Source organism: Oryzias melastigma, linkage group LG9, assembly GCF_002922805.2.
Source record: "Oryzias melastigma strain HK-1 linkage group LG9, ASM292280v2, whole genome shotgun sequence".
Taxonomy (NCBI): domain Eukaryota; kingdom Metazoa; phylum Chordata; class Actinopteri; order Beloniformes; family Adrianichthyidae; genus Oryzias; species Oryzias melastigma.
In genome coordinates this window covers 33006649-33024875 of record NC_050520.1, presented here as the reverse complement: position 1 = coordinate 33024875, position 18227 = coordinate 33006649, and the positions used below count along the sequence as shown (strand labels likewise).

The following is an 18227-nucleotide window of genomic DNA, read 5'->3' as shown; positions in this document are numbered from 1 at the left end:
TAGTATTAGTGGTTGGCTCAGCAACATAGTGTGACCCACAGAGTAATAACCTGCATTGAAGTGAAGTATCTATGAATCCTGGTTAAGATGTTTAAAGCAGGCCAGTGTAGGACTCTTACAACAATTACTAACAGGTGGATTACCCATAATTCCTAAGGAATAGCTCTTTAATATCAAATTTATTGTGACTGAAATTCTAGGGGTGAGACGAGCTTCTACTTCAAGTTTTGAGGTTAGTAAATTCAAAAATATTCTTCAACCTTTAAGCGTATTTTAGTTTAGTGGGTGAATATATAACAATGAACGGAAAATGTAGCAAAGACACTATTGACTGAATAATTGGCAGATAGTTAATAATAACTGAGCTTTATTAGAGTGCTAGAATTGTCTAATTATGACTGAATAAAGATGACACTGTAGAACGAAATCCCCCTTTTCTTTACCTTTCCGGTTCATCCCCATCTGCAGACACTTGAGCAGGCGGCAGTACTGGCAGCGGTTGCGCTGCTTGCGTGACATCTCACAGTTCTTGTCCCGGTTGCAGCGGTACACGCGCTTGTTGCAGATGCTGCGCTTGAAAAAGCCTTTGCAGCCTTCGCAGGAGATGATGCCATAGTGCAGGCCTGTGGCTCGGTCTCCACAGATAAGGCAAGTCCGTTGGTCAGCTGCATCATCTGCACAAGGGAGGAGAAAGAAGCAGATGTGGGACAACAGGTTATTTAAAATAAAAATTACACCAAAAAAAATGCAAAGTGTGTGTGCATGAGTTGACAGAATGCTATAAATGCTATAATGGATAGAGTCCTTGATAATCCTCAAAGGTTCCTGTATATTAGAAACACATTGGAGTATAGACAAAGTTTGAGCAATAAAGGGTTTAAGCAGAAATGCTAGTCAGAAGAAGATGTTGTAAGCAATGATAAAACTTTTAAAGGTGCTTTCACTGATGAATGGAATCAACTTGATTGATTGAGGAAAAATTTGGGAAATAATCCATTTGGACTGGGTTACTTTGGAGCCAATAAGAACTCAAGTGAGCCAAACTATCTGCAGGAATCATAGTGCTGGATCTGTAGTAAAGATGACTGACTCAGCAGCAACATTTTCTATATTTTTTGCTTGATAAACGTAAAATGAATGAAAAAGAAACAAGTGTGAAAAAACAGTTTTTCCACTTATTTGACGATGCTGACTAACTGCAGTAATATTTTCTAAACTTTACTGACTTTTTCCAGCTTTGTTGGTTAGAGTAGAACGCACACATTTGCCTTTTGTCTCTATACTTCAATACTATGACTTAAACACAAATATTTAGGAGAACTAAAATCAGGAGGTCAAGATTGTCTGATGCCTACATAGGATTGTCTTGCAAAAGTGTTATAAATCAAACTGGATTAGTAATCTGAGGAGGCTGACAATCCTTTAATAATCTCCCATCCAGCTCTAGGCAACACAGCACATAATCAAGAAGTTTAGGAGGTGGGGACTTAATATTGCCCACATACTATGATGTGTAATATACTGAGCTTCATCCTGTTCCTCAACACCAAAACAATGAGTTGTGATAGTCATATGAACTAGATCCAGGTAGACTGGTTCACAAACTGTTTCAAGAGGCCTGTCGGCCTTGAGCAAAAAAAAAAAAAAGGGTTTCATCTTTCCATCAGATGCAAGAAACCTGTGCATGAGTGGGACTTATTGAAGAGGAGACTTCAAATGGAGGATTCCCAAATAAAGAAACAAAGAAGAGAAGAGTGAAAAGTAGCAGTGAGGAGGCTCTTAAAATGCAGTAGATAAAAAATACCCAAGATTTCTCGAACTGCTTATAAGGAGGAACCATATCCTAAAGAGAGTATTGACCAGGAAGGAAAATAGAAAGAGGAGGAAGCAAGTCTTGGTGGTAAATAAAGCAGGTGTCTAGTCCTTTGACCTTCACAGTTTTACAACAGAACTTTTGACCACTTTCTCTTCTTTGACTTTGGGTTCAAGCTATGAGCACTTTAGTTGAACACTTCAGAATTAGATGCTGCATTTTCATGTGAAGGCAACATTTGTTGGCTAGAGTAAAAGCCAAAAAGGTTCATGGCTTTACATAAAACACTTTGTATAATTGTTTCAATTTCCAGTAAAATACAAAAGAAATGCATTACTTTGCTGATTGGAAACTCGCTTCACTCCTAGAGATTTGTCTAATAGGGCTGTGAATTACTGGGTACCTTAGGATACAAATGCAATACATTGCTCACAAAATTGATTGTATCACGATACTGCAATGACTAGTAGGGAGCACACACATGAAAAAATATCTGTACTGCGTGCCTGCATCTCACCTACTAATACACCCCTACTTTGCACTCTATAATCTTAAAATTTTGTTAAGGTTTGTCTGTTTTTCATCCGCAGACACCCTATATCCACCCTTTAAGGGCAGTTGTAACTAAACCTTTACTTTTTATCATTTTAGGTTGATTTCTGCTTACATGCAATTATCCAGAAAAACAATGTCCAGTATTCAGACATACAGTTTATCTAGTAATCAAATGTATCACAAACTTAATATTTACTTTAAGTAAAAGTAACACAGAAAACTGATCAACTTTTCTGTTTTATTTTGTTTATTTGCTGAAAGTAAATGGTAAACAGAGTATACTTGTTTAGTGCTTGTCTACCTTCCTTGAAGCTACAAAGGGTTTTACAGTCACACACATTTTCATACTGGTAGTGGCTCCGCTGCCAAACACTGGCACCAACCATCCCCTAGAGGCAATTAAGTAGAAAAACTTGATAGAAAACCTACATCAAATCTAGATTTTTGATTAATTACTTAAAATAAAATAATTAACTATGATTCTTTTTTGTCCACCACCTGTTTCACTGGTGCAATTAAATATTTTATTCATTCACAAACCATTTTTTCCCCCAAATTTCTATGTATTATCCCTTTTTTGGCCTTTTTCATACCCAAGGTCCTGTCTGAAACATGTCATTTAAGACACTAATACAAGTGAATTCACCTCAGTAGAGACTCTGTGCTTGAAAGGACAACAGTGAAAGTAGAACAGGTTTCCTGAAACTGACCCATGTGGGTTCTGTGTTTATGATGTGCCGTCTTTAATGTGCTGCTTCCAATCCTGATATAAAAACTCCCCACTTTTTGTTTTCATGCAAAGTTGTGCACATTAGAGATTATTTACTGTTGCCTGTTTGCTATTATCAAAGATGTCATTCATGCAAAGTGTAAATAAAAGCAGTATTTCCCTAACGCTAACCTTAAAAACAGTGTTTTTGGATGACCTTGCCTTCTCATCATTTGACAGGTGTCAGGTGTTGTGATCCGGAACAGGAAGATGCAGGTGTATATAATGGGCGAATGCAGGATCTCCTAATTAACAACAGCATCTGTTGGACATGGTGGTAGCAAATCAAACTGTTGTGTGAACTTGTCATAAATAAACATTTAAGAATGGACTTCTAACACCTTGCGTGTATGAAACACATTAGACACCCAACACACAAACAAACTAATGATGCCGTTTTTCTCATGGGACGCGATTTAAGGACACCTGATACTGTGGCTTCACAAAATGGTTGACCATGCTATTCCACCTTTATTGTGAAGTGCAATGTTAAGACAGCAAAATGACCACAGTAGCATAACTGTATATAGTGAAGTCAGCAGGATTGTGGTTTTAAGGATGAGCACAATTTCTTGGTGTAGCTCACTAGAGGGATGTGACAGAGCGAAGAGCTCAGCTTCCAGTGGGGGCTAAAGGTTTCATGCAATAAATAAAGGTAATTAGATGGAGGTGGAGGGGTGGTAGCTGGAGGGTGGGGGTAGTCATACAGCATAAAGCCTCTCACGGATAATGAACACTGAATAGGTTCCCTAAAGCCTGAAGACAGATTACCATTAAAATGGTGTGAGATTAGGTTTGCTGCCTGCAGGAGACTGCATGGGCAGCAATACTGTACAGACAAAGGGGCATCCCAGAGTGAGCCCACCCTGGGATTAGAAATTAACTTTTGTGATTAAGAACTATAACCTGAGAAGGGTAAGTTGTTCTGAGTGAAACTTCCACCAGGAACAGCTTCCTGTTCTATTTCTATTGATGTTCTATGAGAAACTGTTGGTTATTAAGTGGGCTCAATTTTGCTTAGTTTTTACTTACATGTGAAACAGAATTTAATGACAGAATAAAGGAGGGCGGAATTGGGTTTGTTAGGTCGAACTGGAAGTCATCAGCAAAACACTTGAACCAAATGTAGAATTTGTAGAAGTTTGTAGAAAAATATAACCAAAAGAAAGGATTTGAACAATGAAGAAGTGAGGCCCAAGGACACAGCTCTGAGGTACACCTGAAGTAATGGAAGAAGGAGTTGGATGATCTGAGTCCAGCCAGACAGGTACGAGTGAAACTTGTGAAACTCCAGACTGTAAGAGTTCTCAATTTATTATTTTAACTTAGTTTAACTTGTGTACTTTAACTCAAACCATGGGTTAAGGACTACTGTGTTAATAACACGATGCCTAAGCTAATACGCTTCTTTCAAGTCACTTAGAGCAGTGATCCCCAACCACCGGCTTTTTTTTTGCTTTTTTTTTGTTTGTTTTTAGCTTGACCACTAAAAGCAGTCCGGCGGCGTAACACGAGAAACGTATGCGGAACCTATCTTTGCAAATGGATGGGACAACTGCAGGAACAGAACAACAGACGTTCTTCAGGAGCCATTTACAAACCCAAATGTCAGGGTTTGTTTTATAAGCTAACCCATTAGAACTAAGCAACTTGGAAAATATTTGCTTCACTACATAGTTTATAGTATAAGTGAGTAGCTCTTTTCTTCAGATTGTCATGTCTTGGATGAACCTTTCATCTACAGTTTTTAAGGATAGACTTCAGTGTTGTACAGCCTAAACAAAAAGAATGATTGGTCCATATATTCAAACGTACAGGTTGTAAGAGAGGCCTATAGCCTCGTTTCCACTGAGTGGTTCAGTATTTTGAGTGCAATGACACAGTAGCGGTCTACTCAACGCATGCGCCGTGAAAACAAACTACTCAGTGCAAGTGAAGTGTAACTGGGTGGAAACACTCGCCAGAACTAACTGGTCCGTACTGTAATACTCCTTACCGGACCGCTCAGTCGAAACAAGGCTTTAGTGTATCACAGGTATATCAATCAATGACAGGATTTTCCCAAGTAATATGACTGTATGATTAAAGAAGATATACCAAGTATACAATTTGTTTAATTGTTTAAAATATTCATACAAAAAACTACACAACAGCAAAAATATTATACATATATTCAAAAACTGTGGAGATATCCGACTTGGAGAACTTTTGTCAATTTGATTAAAACAGTGCATTTATTCTTTCAATAAAACAATGAATGAAAAAGAAACAAGCGACAAGACCTGGGGTAGAACAAATGGAATGGAGACATTTAGAGAATGGACCTGCAGGATGTGTAATATTTTCAGTGGAGTACATAAATACCACACTGAATCCTGTCAACATGCCAAGATGGGGATGATTTTAATGTAGCAGCAACCCTTTGACCTCTGGATTGACTTTGCAGGAAAATTAAGTGGATATGTACAGGAGACAAAAGCATACACACAGCCTCATTATCTGTCATCACGTCTGTGGATGTGAGGATGTTTTTCTGGTGCTGCTAATGTCATATTTTTAAACTACACAGAGATGTTGGACCTAGCACCTGAAAATCAAAGGCAGGGTACACACTCGACAGTTTGCCAGTCCATTGCAGGGCCACATAGAGACAAATGACCACTTACACACAATCACACCTTAAGGGATTATTCTGACTCACCAATCAACCTATGAAACACATTTGGACTGTGATAGAAAAGCTGGAGAAAACCCACACATGCATGAAGAAAACAACTCCACACAGAAGAACCTAGCTGGGGTTTGAACCAGAGCCTTCTCACTGTAAGACGAGAGTGTTAACCACTACACCACCATGCACCCCTTAACTTTACCACTATAGCTTGATTAAATGTAGTGTTTTCACATACGAATTCCACTGTTACTTGGACTTTGCACAATCCATTTCACTTTACAAGCTGGCTTTCTTTAAAAGAGCAGAGGAGGATCAGGGAGTCTTCTCAAAGCTACAGGGTTGGTCACATTTCCATTTGTGTTTGGAGAAGACCATAAACCCTGAGCTGATTTTGGTGGGTTAGGGTTAAGCTGCATGGTTTGATTAATCAAAAGCTCATAAAAAAGCAGTTTTGCCTTTTCTAAAACATAAAGCTTTTGAAAACTAAACATATTTAAGAACAAGCTCAAAACTGTTATATTAAGTATTATTTTTTATAAAAAAAAAGACATCTCAGAATAAAACCAAGACTTTCTAAAAGTCAGCAAAACAAACTTTAACTTCATAAAGAAAAAGGATCACTTCCTTCTCTTTAAAAAAAGACACTGGCTTTACTTTAAACTGAGTATATTAACCTGACATCATTAAACACATGGCACATCAAATAAATGCATGTGTCCTGGTCGTCTCGGGCAGCCATTTGTCTGCCCATGCTCCCATTTAGAGAGCACAAGCCTTATATCCTCAGTGGCCACCCCATGTGACTTCCTTCACTGAGCTACGAGCACAATAACTATTAGCTGGCCCCACTCAAGCTTATTTGTTAAATCTATCACCCCTGTCTTTCAAGTGCATGGCCACCATATAAACAGACCGATTCACACCTCCACACACTTGATCTCATTGTGTCACGTCCCATGACTCCTCCTCCTGCAGATAATTAAATATTCACGATATTCACATCTAGATTTCCCTTCTAAGGTGCTTTTCCCGCTGCATATTTGATGCTGACTCCGAGGCAGTCTGAGGGGAGTAGTGACGTGTAAAAGACATGTCTCCACAGACAAGCTGCCTCCACACTGGTGCCTGTCAGTCTAAGGGTGTCTAAAAATCCTAAACTGCCATTACTGCTTCATTTTTATGATTGAGTTCTAAAGATACAGACAAAAGAATGTTTTTTTTTTTTTTATTTCTCTTTCCTCATTAATACCCTGACACATAACTTGCATTATAATTAATGACAAATATTATTTGCTAATCATAGCGATTTTACAAGCCTTTAAGAAGGTGAGTCGCATTGGAAGCATATGCCAAGCAAAATGACGGTGTTCAACTTTTGAAAAATAAATAAAATTATAATGCTAATTTAAAATTTCAAATAAGAAAAAGACGCTAGTAGTTTTTTCCCACTGAATGATAGTTTTTCCCAATCTAGGGTAAAGCAGAGTTAAAAACAGACTCCAATCATGTTTTGATCTGTTATAAAAGCCTTCCCAGTAGTCTTCCAATTATGATGATGGTGTTTTTAGCCACACAAAAATAACCTATCATTTTCTAGGACATAGTTTCTGCAGAGTAACACTTGATCATTAGATATTTGCCTCTTGAGTTGTGTTCAAAACCTTTAGCGCGGAGCAACCCAACCCTCTCTTCCCGTCACCCATATCTGAGAAATCTCTGTTAACACGCTCTTTTGCTAGTTTAGAGCTCCTTACACCCCAACTTAAAATTACAAGTAAAACAAAACAACAAAAAAGAAATATTGGAGCTTTCCGGTCGTACAGTTTTAAGCCAGATTCCAGGTCAGACGAGGAAAACAAAGGCATTCATGGATCTACAAGTGGATACATCAGAATACAGTGGACCTGTAAGCTCGGGACCCACCTAATGTATTTTCTGCATAACATAGATACTCTTTTTCAAATGTCTTTTTTGAATCATCACATTGAAAAATAAAAATACTCAGAAATGACATTTTCAGCGTCATCTTCTTTCTATGTGTCCCCAATCATCAGAAAAAATGCCAAGAGAACATGTTAAAACCACCAAAAACATTATTTTCATGGGGTTGGGTCTTGTCCCAGGACACGCTGACTGCTAAGCCTGGGAATTAAACCACCCTTGACAGTTTTCTTGACAGTTTGCTCAACTTGCTGAGTTATAGTCACAGCAGCCGGAAGTTGCTTACAAAACTACAAGATGGTAAGTACGTTTAAAAGGTTTTGCTTACATCATTGTAGTGGCAAATTCTTATGGCATGATAAGAAACAGACGATGGTGTTTGAGTTTACATGTTCGTTCGGTCGACAGTTTAGTCCTGGTTTCTTAAATGTCACATAAACTCGAAACCTGATTCCACAATCAGTAAAGAAAATGCAGAAACTCAGCGTTGAACTTGTTATCACAGAAGGACAAAGTGTGATAATATTTCAAAATGTTGCATGTGTGGGAGGAGCAATGCAGATAGCTGGTTATCCTTATTCAAGTAAATCTGTAAACTGATTTATCTGGTAACCAGGTACTTAACAGAATGAGGATGGCAGATGTTGATGTAAAACATTACGTTTAATCCAAAAATGCAGTTGTGTAGATGAAGCTCTAGATTGACTCTCAAAACATGAATGGATGACTAAGATAACATCTAAAAGTAATGAAAGAGTAGCTTGTCTAATCATTAAGAACATTACTGAGAGATATATCATTAACATCAATAATGGAGGAAATACAGCTTTATAAAATAAGCCCATACGAGACCATATAAAAGTGACAATACATAATTTGTGGTTTGACTCAGCAGCTGAGCTCAAATTTAGTTCATGAATTGTAGTAAATACACTATAAGGCAAAGATAAAACCCATCACATGCCATGAATTACAGACCTTCACCGTTTTTATCAGTTTCATAACTGGAAACAGCACTTTGAATGTGTCAGGTTATGAAACACAAACATATGTAACATGTTATGTTACAAGAGGAAGTTAAGAAATCAATAAATCATTGTTAAATCACAATTAAGACCAATGACATCAATGGGCACTGAAGAGCTGGGAGGTACAGAATTTTTTTTAAGCTATAACTCAAATTTCACAAATGATTTTCTTAAAACAAAAAACAAGTATTCATCGCTCAGTTTTTCTTTAAATGATTATCCAGAAATATTAAAACAAAACAGCAAGAGAGCATTAGAAATAAGTCAAAAACTCTCACTCCATTGGCAGATTCTCTGTAAAGAAAAAAAAATAAATCTGGGAAATTGGTGTTAAGAATTCTAATTTGAAGAAAAAAAAATGTTCACTAAGATACGTTTTCTTAAGCTGACATGTTAGTGACTGATGAAGTCTTAACTGTTTATTTGGCCATTCAAAAATGCCATTTAAAGACTATGTGTGAAAGCAATTTGAGTCACAACCAAATTTAGATTATTTCTAAATGTCTTAACCTTTAATTACTTTAGAGCCTCGTCAAGATATTAAAACTGCAATGGAGCCATTACTGTTGTTCAATGATTAGTATTAGAACAATTTTTGGTTTTAAATGTTTTTTTAAGTCTCGTAGGTAAAGCTTTCTTGTAGTTATTTATGTAAATCCAAACACGTTTAACTCTTGTGCTATCCTGGGTATATGTTGACAAGAATTTTTTTTCCCAATGATTTTTGATTTTCACTGTTATCTGTGACAGACATGAAATCCTGCCCACCTTCATCCACATTTGTCATGGGATAGATAACACGTTAATGTAAGGCTTGGGTCATCTGGACCCCATAAGGTAGCACAAGGGTTAAAAGATACAGAGTTACTTTTGTCAGAAGTGGGAGAAACAGAAACCATTTGGAGCCAGAAGATGGAAGGATCATTTTTTGCTTTTATTTTAGAGATGTTGTTCTCATTTTCAGTGAAGAAGTGTTTCAGTCACTGAAGTCAAGCATTTTTAGTGACCCCTCCATCTGAAAATGGCTCAGTGTGTACACCCAAGCATCTCTGAGGGAACACTTGTAAGCAGGTTGTTGGGCAGAGAAATAGCAGCTCATAGAGCTCACTGAGGATGTTCAGAATATGATTTTCACTTTTCAGTGTTTTTTTTTTTTAACTTAAAGTTTATGATATTTCTCTCATTTTATTTTACTCTGGAAATCTTAATACACGCTGGTTTAGTGCTCCAAAAAAGAAGTATGAATTTTAGTATTTCCACTCCAGATTAAATACAGAATTTCTCCTGTCGTTTTGTTTTTTGACAAACCCCATGTTGATCTGTCCCTTCTTCCAAATCATCACTTTCTTTCATGTCATTATCCTGTCACCATTACCAACCACAGTAAATTTCCTAAAATATTCTAACTGCACCAGTTACAATACCAACACAATATTAGGTTTTCATTTGTTAAATGACAGTGCCTTTGAATGGGGATTTCCCAGTCAGATTTTTTTGGACCCAATCCTATTCAGAGTCGGTTGATTTTGAGTATCTGCTAATACAGAGTCCCAATTCAATACTTTTGTAACAAATAAAAAAATACATTTAATAAACAGATGCAGGTTTTCCCCTATTGTCGTTTAATTTATTTCTTGAAACACCCACTCCAATGACAATTGTGTTTTTTTTCCACATGTAAAGTAAATTATTCTTAAAATTGAATTTGTGAGTATTTATGTTTTCAAATTGTCGGGAGTCAGGAAAAAATGAAAATGCATGATGAAAAGGTTTGCATCAGTGACGTAGGTGCTACACTTGGTGGGAATGTTGTGTTTGCAACACGAGGAGCGGTAAGCTAGCGGGAGCGCACGTAAACAGATGGATGATTTAAAATGTAGCTTACTCCGCACCAACAGTTCCACTCGCAACTTAAAGACCAATTTCTAATGAACTCCTGCCGTTCTGCAGAAACTATGTGCTAGAAAATAATACAGGTTACTAAAAACTGCATAAACATAAATAAAAGACCACGAGAATGCTTTTACAACAGATCAAAAGATGATCGGACTGAGACTTTAAGCAGTCTATGTCTGTGAAATATCAAGTAAAAATACTGAAGCTATCAATTAACTATTAACTAGTAAAACTAGCTCATGTGAGAAAGCTTTAAGATCTTCAGAACTTTTGATCATTTTGATTCACATCTCATTAAAGGATTCCTCACAATTATTTGATTTTCTTTTAAAGTGTCTGTTGTTCTGTTGTTTTTCCGAGATCTTGGATTTCCCAGAGGCTTGCACAGGGAGAAACATTCTCATTAGAAAACAAACAAAAACTCAATCTTTTTCCTTTTGAAATGCCCTTCTAGGTCGGTGTTTGGGTTAATACTAAACAACAGAAACACTTGCTGTCAGGACTTTAAATTTGCAAGTTTACCATTTACTCAGATTAGGCTTCAATTGAAATTTTTTACACACTTCTTTGCTAAAACTAATTATGTTTCACCATTAAAAACACTGTTAAAACATATCTAGTGATTTAATCTGAACAAAGGTGGAACTTTTAATAATATAATTATGAAACTAACAAATGTGGCTTTTTGCTTAAAAAAAACAAGAAATTCTTTAAAGGAAAACTGATTAATGAATTTGAAGAATATAACTTTTTTATACATTTCTAATTTGATTACACATTTTTGTCGACCCAGGTTTTAGATTTCTGAATTCACATTAACATCCCTTTATTAATTACATAAGTAAATAAGAAAACATTGGAAAAAGGCTATACATATACAGACTTATTATTTTATATTTTAAAAATTTTGTACTAAGATGAAAGAACAAATTTTAAAGGAAATTAAGCATATCAACATTTTTGACCAATATCACTTCTCACCAAAATAAAAGCAGATGTTGCTGGTCTCAAGTCTAACCTGCTATGTTTGCAGAATGGATTTTTTTTTTTTTAACGTTAAACATGCAAATAAAGAGCCTTCAAAATGTAATAGCTTTCAAAGGTGCATGGATCATCGTGTTTTTAAACAGATACATGGATGTCAAAAATGTTGCTGAAGGTTTGGGAATTAAACCATCCTTGACAGTTTTCTTGACAGTTTGCTCAACTTGCTGAGTTACAGTCACACCACTTGCCGAAAGTTGCTACAAAACTACAAGATGGTTTGGTCAGGTCTTTGAACAGTGCAAAAAATTTCCATCATGAGTTAAATATGATTTTGTATTGATAGCTGAAAACATAATCGAAAAAGCTGTGTAACCATGTATACAATTCAATACAAAACTATGGAATTCCCTTCCAACTGAAGTACTTCCGCATAATTATTCATATTTTTGAACCCCTGTATTCCTTTCAGTCGTCCCTCGCCATATTGCGGTTCACCTTTTGCAATAAAACCATTTTTGTTCATTTTTTTTCCAGAGTATTTTACTCTTTTTTTTCCACACCCCACTGTTCCATATCTTGTTTGGATGTTGACCTTGTCAATCAACCTCCTGCGTGCCCTGGCACCTGTACAGAATGCGTTCAGATTGCCAGAGTCACATAAATCTTTAATTTTGCATGTAAAACTTATTTGTAGTATGTTCAACTCTCGTGCTCTCTTATGGGGGCCAGATGACCCCACCCATGTATTGATGTGTGATCCATCCCATGACAAAGGTGGACAGGATTTTATGTCTGCCACCGACACCCGTGAAGATAAAAAAAATCCTTGAAAAAGAAAAAGAAAAAAAAAAGTACAGCACGCTATCTTGCGGGGTCCACTTGACCCTACGTTTAATGTAAACATGCTAAGGATAGCACAAGGGTTAAGTGCGGAAAATTTTCTCAAAAAGCTGAACTAACAGTTGCAATATTTTTCAATAATATTTCACATATAAAGGCTGTGGCAGGACAAAAATAACATAAATACTTGTATTTGTCCCTCAGTTTAGCAAAATGAAATGTTAGGTGATCCCACACATTAAATACACACATACTTTCTACTAAACATTCAGTCATTTTCTGTTTAAGTTTTACAGTTAAAAAGTTCTTAACATCAACTTTCGCTTGTGTTCAAACTCAAACATGACAAGAAGAAGAAAACTGTTTGCCTCCACTTTCATGAAGAATATTTGCAAGTTATAGACTGTTCCATGTTTCTTTCTGTTGTATAATACAGTTATGGTGGCAGAGTGAGAAATGCTGCTGTGTAATCCCAATGAACCTAGGAGATGTAGAGTTATGATAAAGGGGTGGTGCTGAATAGACTTACAGTTCCAAAGTTTTTTAATTATATAAACTAGGGCTGTCAGATTTGTCGCGTTAAAAACGCGTTAATCTGACATGTGCTTGACGCCGACAATGTTTTTGACGCATTAATCGCGGATTTTCTCATACATGCCTTTCCATACCACGCGCGCGGGTGTTCCGCCCTCAAACTCACCGGCTGCTCTCACTAGATCACCGGTGGGTCTCCAACCACCAGCTGCGAGCTAAAACCGGCCGGCGCTAGCACCTGGAGAGCTCCTGCACCCTAACCCGGCTCCGGTTCGTGTCCAGTACCATGTCTGGTGGTACCGGTGTAGGTAGCAGATGTGCTTTGTTACAGTTGTGTGACGTCATCACTAGTCGCAAGCCCCCGAGCCAATCTGACAGGCCGAGCACATCTGCTACCTACACCGGCTCGCGTCCGGCGCCGCGTCCCGAGAGCTGCGGACCCCCGACGTTCCGAACAGCAAGCGCACCGGGGGACGTTTTAAATGTTCTGGAGGTTTAAGCGTGATCCAACCCCAGCATAGCGGTCTGTCTGCCGGCATATTCATGGCGTGAGCTCCGCTGGACACGTCGCTGCATCGAGCTGCAGCCAGAGAACGCGGCGGCAGTAACAGACTGTCAAACTATCCACAGTGTATCCCACTTTTCTCAGTCTTTAATGTTTAAAAAAACAAAAGTTAATAGGAAATGATAAATCTCTATTTCATTTATTACTGTAGTTCAGCAGAGGAGGAAAAGATTTGGTCCTGACAAAAAATGAACATGAAAGTGTTATGGAAATTTTATTTTTGATGTTTTTTATTTTACTGAACGTTGATTGAAGTTTTGAATTTAAAATGCCCTTCACTTGCACTTGGGCTTTTGTTAGGCATTTTATGTTACAGCCTTTTATTGTTAAGAAAGTTTATCTCAATACAATGTTACAAAATAAAGTATTTCTGATAAAAACTATTAATTTTGTCATTCTTGTTTTCATAATTAATGTAGAACTGCTAAATTCCACGAAGCACACATTTTTTTTCTTAAAAAAAAAAGGCCACATATGAATTTGTGATTAATCGCGAGTTAACTCGAGATAAAATGTGATTAATCGCGATTAAAAAAATTAATCGCCTGATAGCTCTAATATTCACCCTTTTTACACCAGAACCCACGAAAAGCAGATTTGACCACAAACACGATTTTTAGATGTGATTTTTGCAGTAATTGAAAGACTGTATCAGCCATGTGAGCACAAAAACTGTGATCACTTATTATGTGTGGTTACTTAGACTAGTAAGTGTCACAAATATGTTTAACCCTCTAATTTGATTGGTGGGGACAATTTGATGGGTCCAACTTTTCATAATAAGACTGGCTAAAGTTGTGCCAAAGTTGTGGTGGTTGGGCAAAGGTGCTATGTCAACAAAAGCTGCAGGACTGATTAAATGTGAATCAATTGGTATGATTGTAACATTGCAAAGTCTTGGAGGGTCTGGAGATTTGTGAAAATTACTGGGAAACATTCACTTAAAATGGAGAATGTATTGCTTTGAAAGCTGTATGTCCTTCCCCATTTTCATCCAAAAGTCAAAAAGTTAACCAAGGAGAAAAGAACTGGCACATTGTTGATAAAGCAAAAACTTTACACAAAGAGCTGCCTCATTCCTAAAAAAAAAAATGCTAGAGGCTGACTTATTCTCAGGTTCGGGATTTGAACTCCCAACTGACTGGCAAATGGGTTCTCCATTAATTGAGCTTCAGCCTCTCCAAAGGTTTTGCTACGCATCTCCGTTTTTGGTGATCAGCACTACTGGCCATGTAACCAACTACACCAACTATAACCAACTATAACTATGTTATCGTAAAGGCCAGCAGCACAGGGACCTTAACTAGTGTGCACCAACATGCAACAGGGAAATCCATTGATTTTGTTGTAGCTGGGGAGAAGCCCCCTCTGTGCAGGAGTCAAACAAGGAGAGTGTTGGCAGAAGCTTGAGAATGGCAGTTGAAGTTCAACCAAGGAAAGCAGCTCAAGCTCTGATAACACTGCAGAGATCTCAATATGGTCAGATTTGATTTGAATGTCAGAAATAGAAAATCCGTGAAGACTAGATTGTGGAAACCTGAGATGAAGAAGATACGATGAACTGGCAGACACGTGTAAGACATAGAGCCCCTAATGCAACCTCATGGAGATGTGATGTTTAGGATTTATTAGCTAATCTCTTATAAAACTGAAGGTGCTATGACTAAAGAGAATGCACAATCCAGAATACACCATTGAAGTCTGTTTGACAGCTGATGAGTCTGTCTGCGTTGCACTTTAGTGTTTAATAGAACCGTAGTGTTGAAGCCATTTCACACAAGTCGCTTTCTGGACAGAATATCAAGAAAACTAAAATATATTTGGCACAATTCTAAAGTTGTTCCCACATTAAATGCAAACATCCTGGTTTGAGTAAACCAAGAGTTGTGTTTTCTTTAAGCTCTACTCTTCAAATCCAAAAATGTGTTTAGTTATATGTTGAGATTTTGGAAAAAAGGTTAAATGTAAGACACGAACCTTACTTATGGCAAGGAAACCCTACAGTTCTTCGAATGTGGAGTTCACTATTATTTCACATTTTCTTTGTAACTATCTTATTTTAGACAGATTATAACTTTTTTGTTATTTGTTGCACCGCATATTCTCCATCTTTTTAGATTTTTGATCTAGTTTTCTTTTGTTTGAAAAGATGTATTTAGGAGTATTTTTGGTTAACAATAGATGTAGCAGAACCAGTAATCAGTTTTTTGTGTGATAATACATTTTTCTGCATGGGATAAACCAAATATTTTTTTTAACAGGAAATAGCGAATTTATTTTCCATACAGGGCCTTAAAGATTAGGATTTGTTTTCTACTTGATAAGAAAAAGATCTTATTTGAAAACTGCTTGTTGTTTTAAAGGTGTGTTTAAAGATATAACAATCAGGTGTCAAGAACATACAAAATAAATGGCAAGGGTAAAAAATAAATATATATTTAAATACAAAATGAAATGTTGCAACATTTCTGTAAATCGTCTCTTATTTTTAGGTCAAATTTGGAGTATCTCTGGGTAGATTAAATATAACTTTTCAATTTTGTTGTCAGGCTAGATATATGGGGCAGAATATTTACGACAGATTAGAAATCTTCTTCCATGGACCAAATAAAAAAAGGAAAGCTAGGAAGGATGTCGCTATGAAACACACAAAGCAAAGACATGAAGGCGATGCATGTCTTAACTATCACAATCTAAATGTATGAATTTATTCAAACGTGTTCGTATTTTGGTGCAATCTTTGTCATCACTACCAAGACCAAACAGCAGTTTTGTTCTTTGGTGAAAATAGTTTGGTGTCTTTTCAACAAAAACATACAGCAAAAGCCAATTAGACCAGCTTGGTTGTCAAACTAGAGGTTTATCATCTTGAACCTCCCATCTACATCTGCATTTCCATTTCACTTTTGTACTTGCAAACAGGATGCCAATGTGCAATTAAGTGACATCAGTCCCGCCTTGAATGGGTAGTGTGAAAAGAGCTTATGTCACCCCTCAACACATGCACAAAGTCACCTTACACCCCCCAAGGCTCATTAAAACAGGCATTGTTTTCAAGGGGTCAGTCTGGGTTTCATTCCCAACTTCAACACAAACCATGAAAAGCAAGTTAAGCATGTCAGGCTCCGATCAATGACAAAAAACATTTAAGGCCCCCCACTGCTCCCAGTATCACAAGGAAAAAGGCTTACGGCCTCACACAAGATCATTACAGAGCATTTTGAGGAAAAGTATAGAGTCTTAGATCACATATAAAAGCCAGTTTGTAACACATCATGCAGAGAGCAGATGTATCAGTCAAATTTTCCTGCTTTCCACATCCTTCATGCACAAAGGCTGAAGCATAGTGTAAAGCAGCTTTCTGAATGGCTGCCAGAGCACGGCCTGGCACTGAAGGGGTTTCACTTCAGGTTTTGTTTCCAGCTTTCCATCACAATCACACTCCGCTGAAACAGAGCGGGGGTTGCATGAATCTGCTGTACTTTTCCGCTGACGGCACCCTCCCTCCTTCCCTCCTCTGTTTTCCCCCTTTTAATCCTTCTCATATCTCCTCTTCACTGAAACTTATCTTTCTTACCTTAGGGGTTAAAAAGACCATAACCCCCCACAAGTCCAAACCCCAGCTAAGACTGGTATGTTCGTGAACACACATCAGTGCATTCACAGAAGTAAAAGGCATGTGAAGGCCTCGTGGGAGTGGAATATAGCATTCCTGGCAGCCCACACTGTGATGCTAATCTTCAAAGTGACGTGCATGCAGTTGCAGGTTGAGCTCAGAATACACATGTCTTCAAGGCAGAAAAACTCACAAAAATGACCTTTTAGTTAATGCAAGGCTACACAGTTCCAGACCAGTTAAGAATCTGGACTCTAGGTGTCAGGTCAGATGTCTCAACTTTGCTTTCATCTGAATGCAGTGTTGAAATGTCTAATCTATTTAACAATGAAATGTTAAAATACAATCAGTTGCTGAATTTAAACATCCTGAAAAGCAATAGATTTAAACCACGGGTTCTCAAATTTTCATAGCGGTGTTCTTCTCTGATGTGGGGCCGGGGTCGGATGGTAGGCTACCAAAATAGGTGTAAAAAATTGCAGGATGCGTCTAAACTCAAACATGTAAAGTTTTAGAGAAAGCCGCACATAACCAGATAGGAGCACAGACTGCAGAAGAGTGGAGTAAAAAAAATCACATTACGCACGTTTCAATTGCATGACGAGACTGATAAAAATTAATAAAAAAAAAAGAAAAATCATGCATCTCTGATAGCATTCAGGGGGCCGGGCCAAATGTGGAGCAGGGTCGGATCCAGTCCCTGGGCCGTAGTTTGCGGATCCCTGATGTAAACTAGTGTAATGCAAGATTTTTGTTAGTGCTTATCCTTTGACAAATTGGATCTACATTCGTCTTTTAAAGTTAGGAAGTCAGATTGTAGAACATTTTCTACTCAAAAGTCTTTTTTCCTCAATGGTTTGTTAAGTTTTTTAAGGAAAAAAAATGTACAAAAAATAAAACTTTTGTGAAGTTGGATTTATGCAACAAAAATGAAAAACATGTTATAATGTGCATTTGTCTTTGGGTTTGTTGAGCATGTTGAAATGAAGTAACACTTTTAAAAGATATG

General features: G+C 37.3%; 1 protein-coding gene across 2 annotated transcripts in view; it reads right to left on the bottom strand.

Moving 5' to 3' along the window:
• The window catches only part of LOC112148447 (nuclear receptor subfamily 6 group A member 1-A), a 131080-nt gene that overhangs the window by 13754 nt on the left and 99099 nt on the right, over positions 1–18227 (bottom strand). For both annotated transcript variants that reach the window (XM_024275574.2, XM_024275575.2), the window contains one exon: positions 444–674. In XM_024275574.2, coding sequence (XP_024131342.1) covers positions 444–674 — 231 coding nt within the window. The remainder of the gene's footprint in view (positions 1–443; positions 675–18227) is intronic.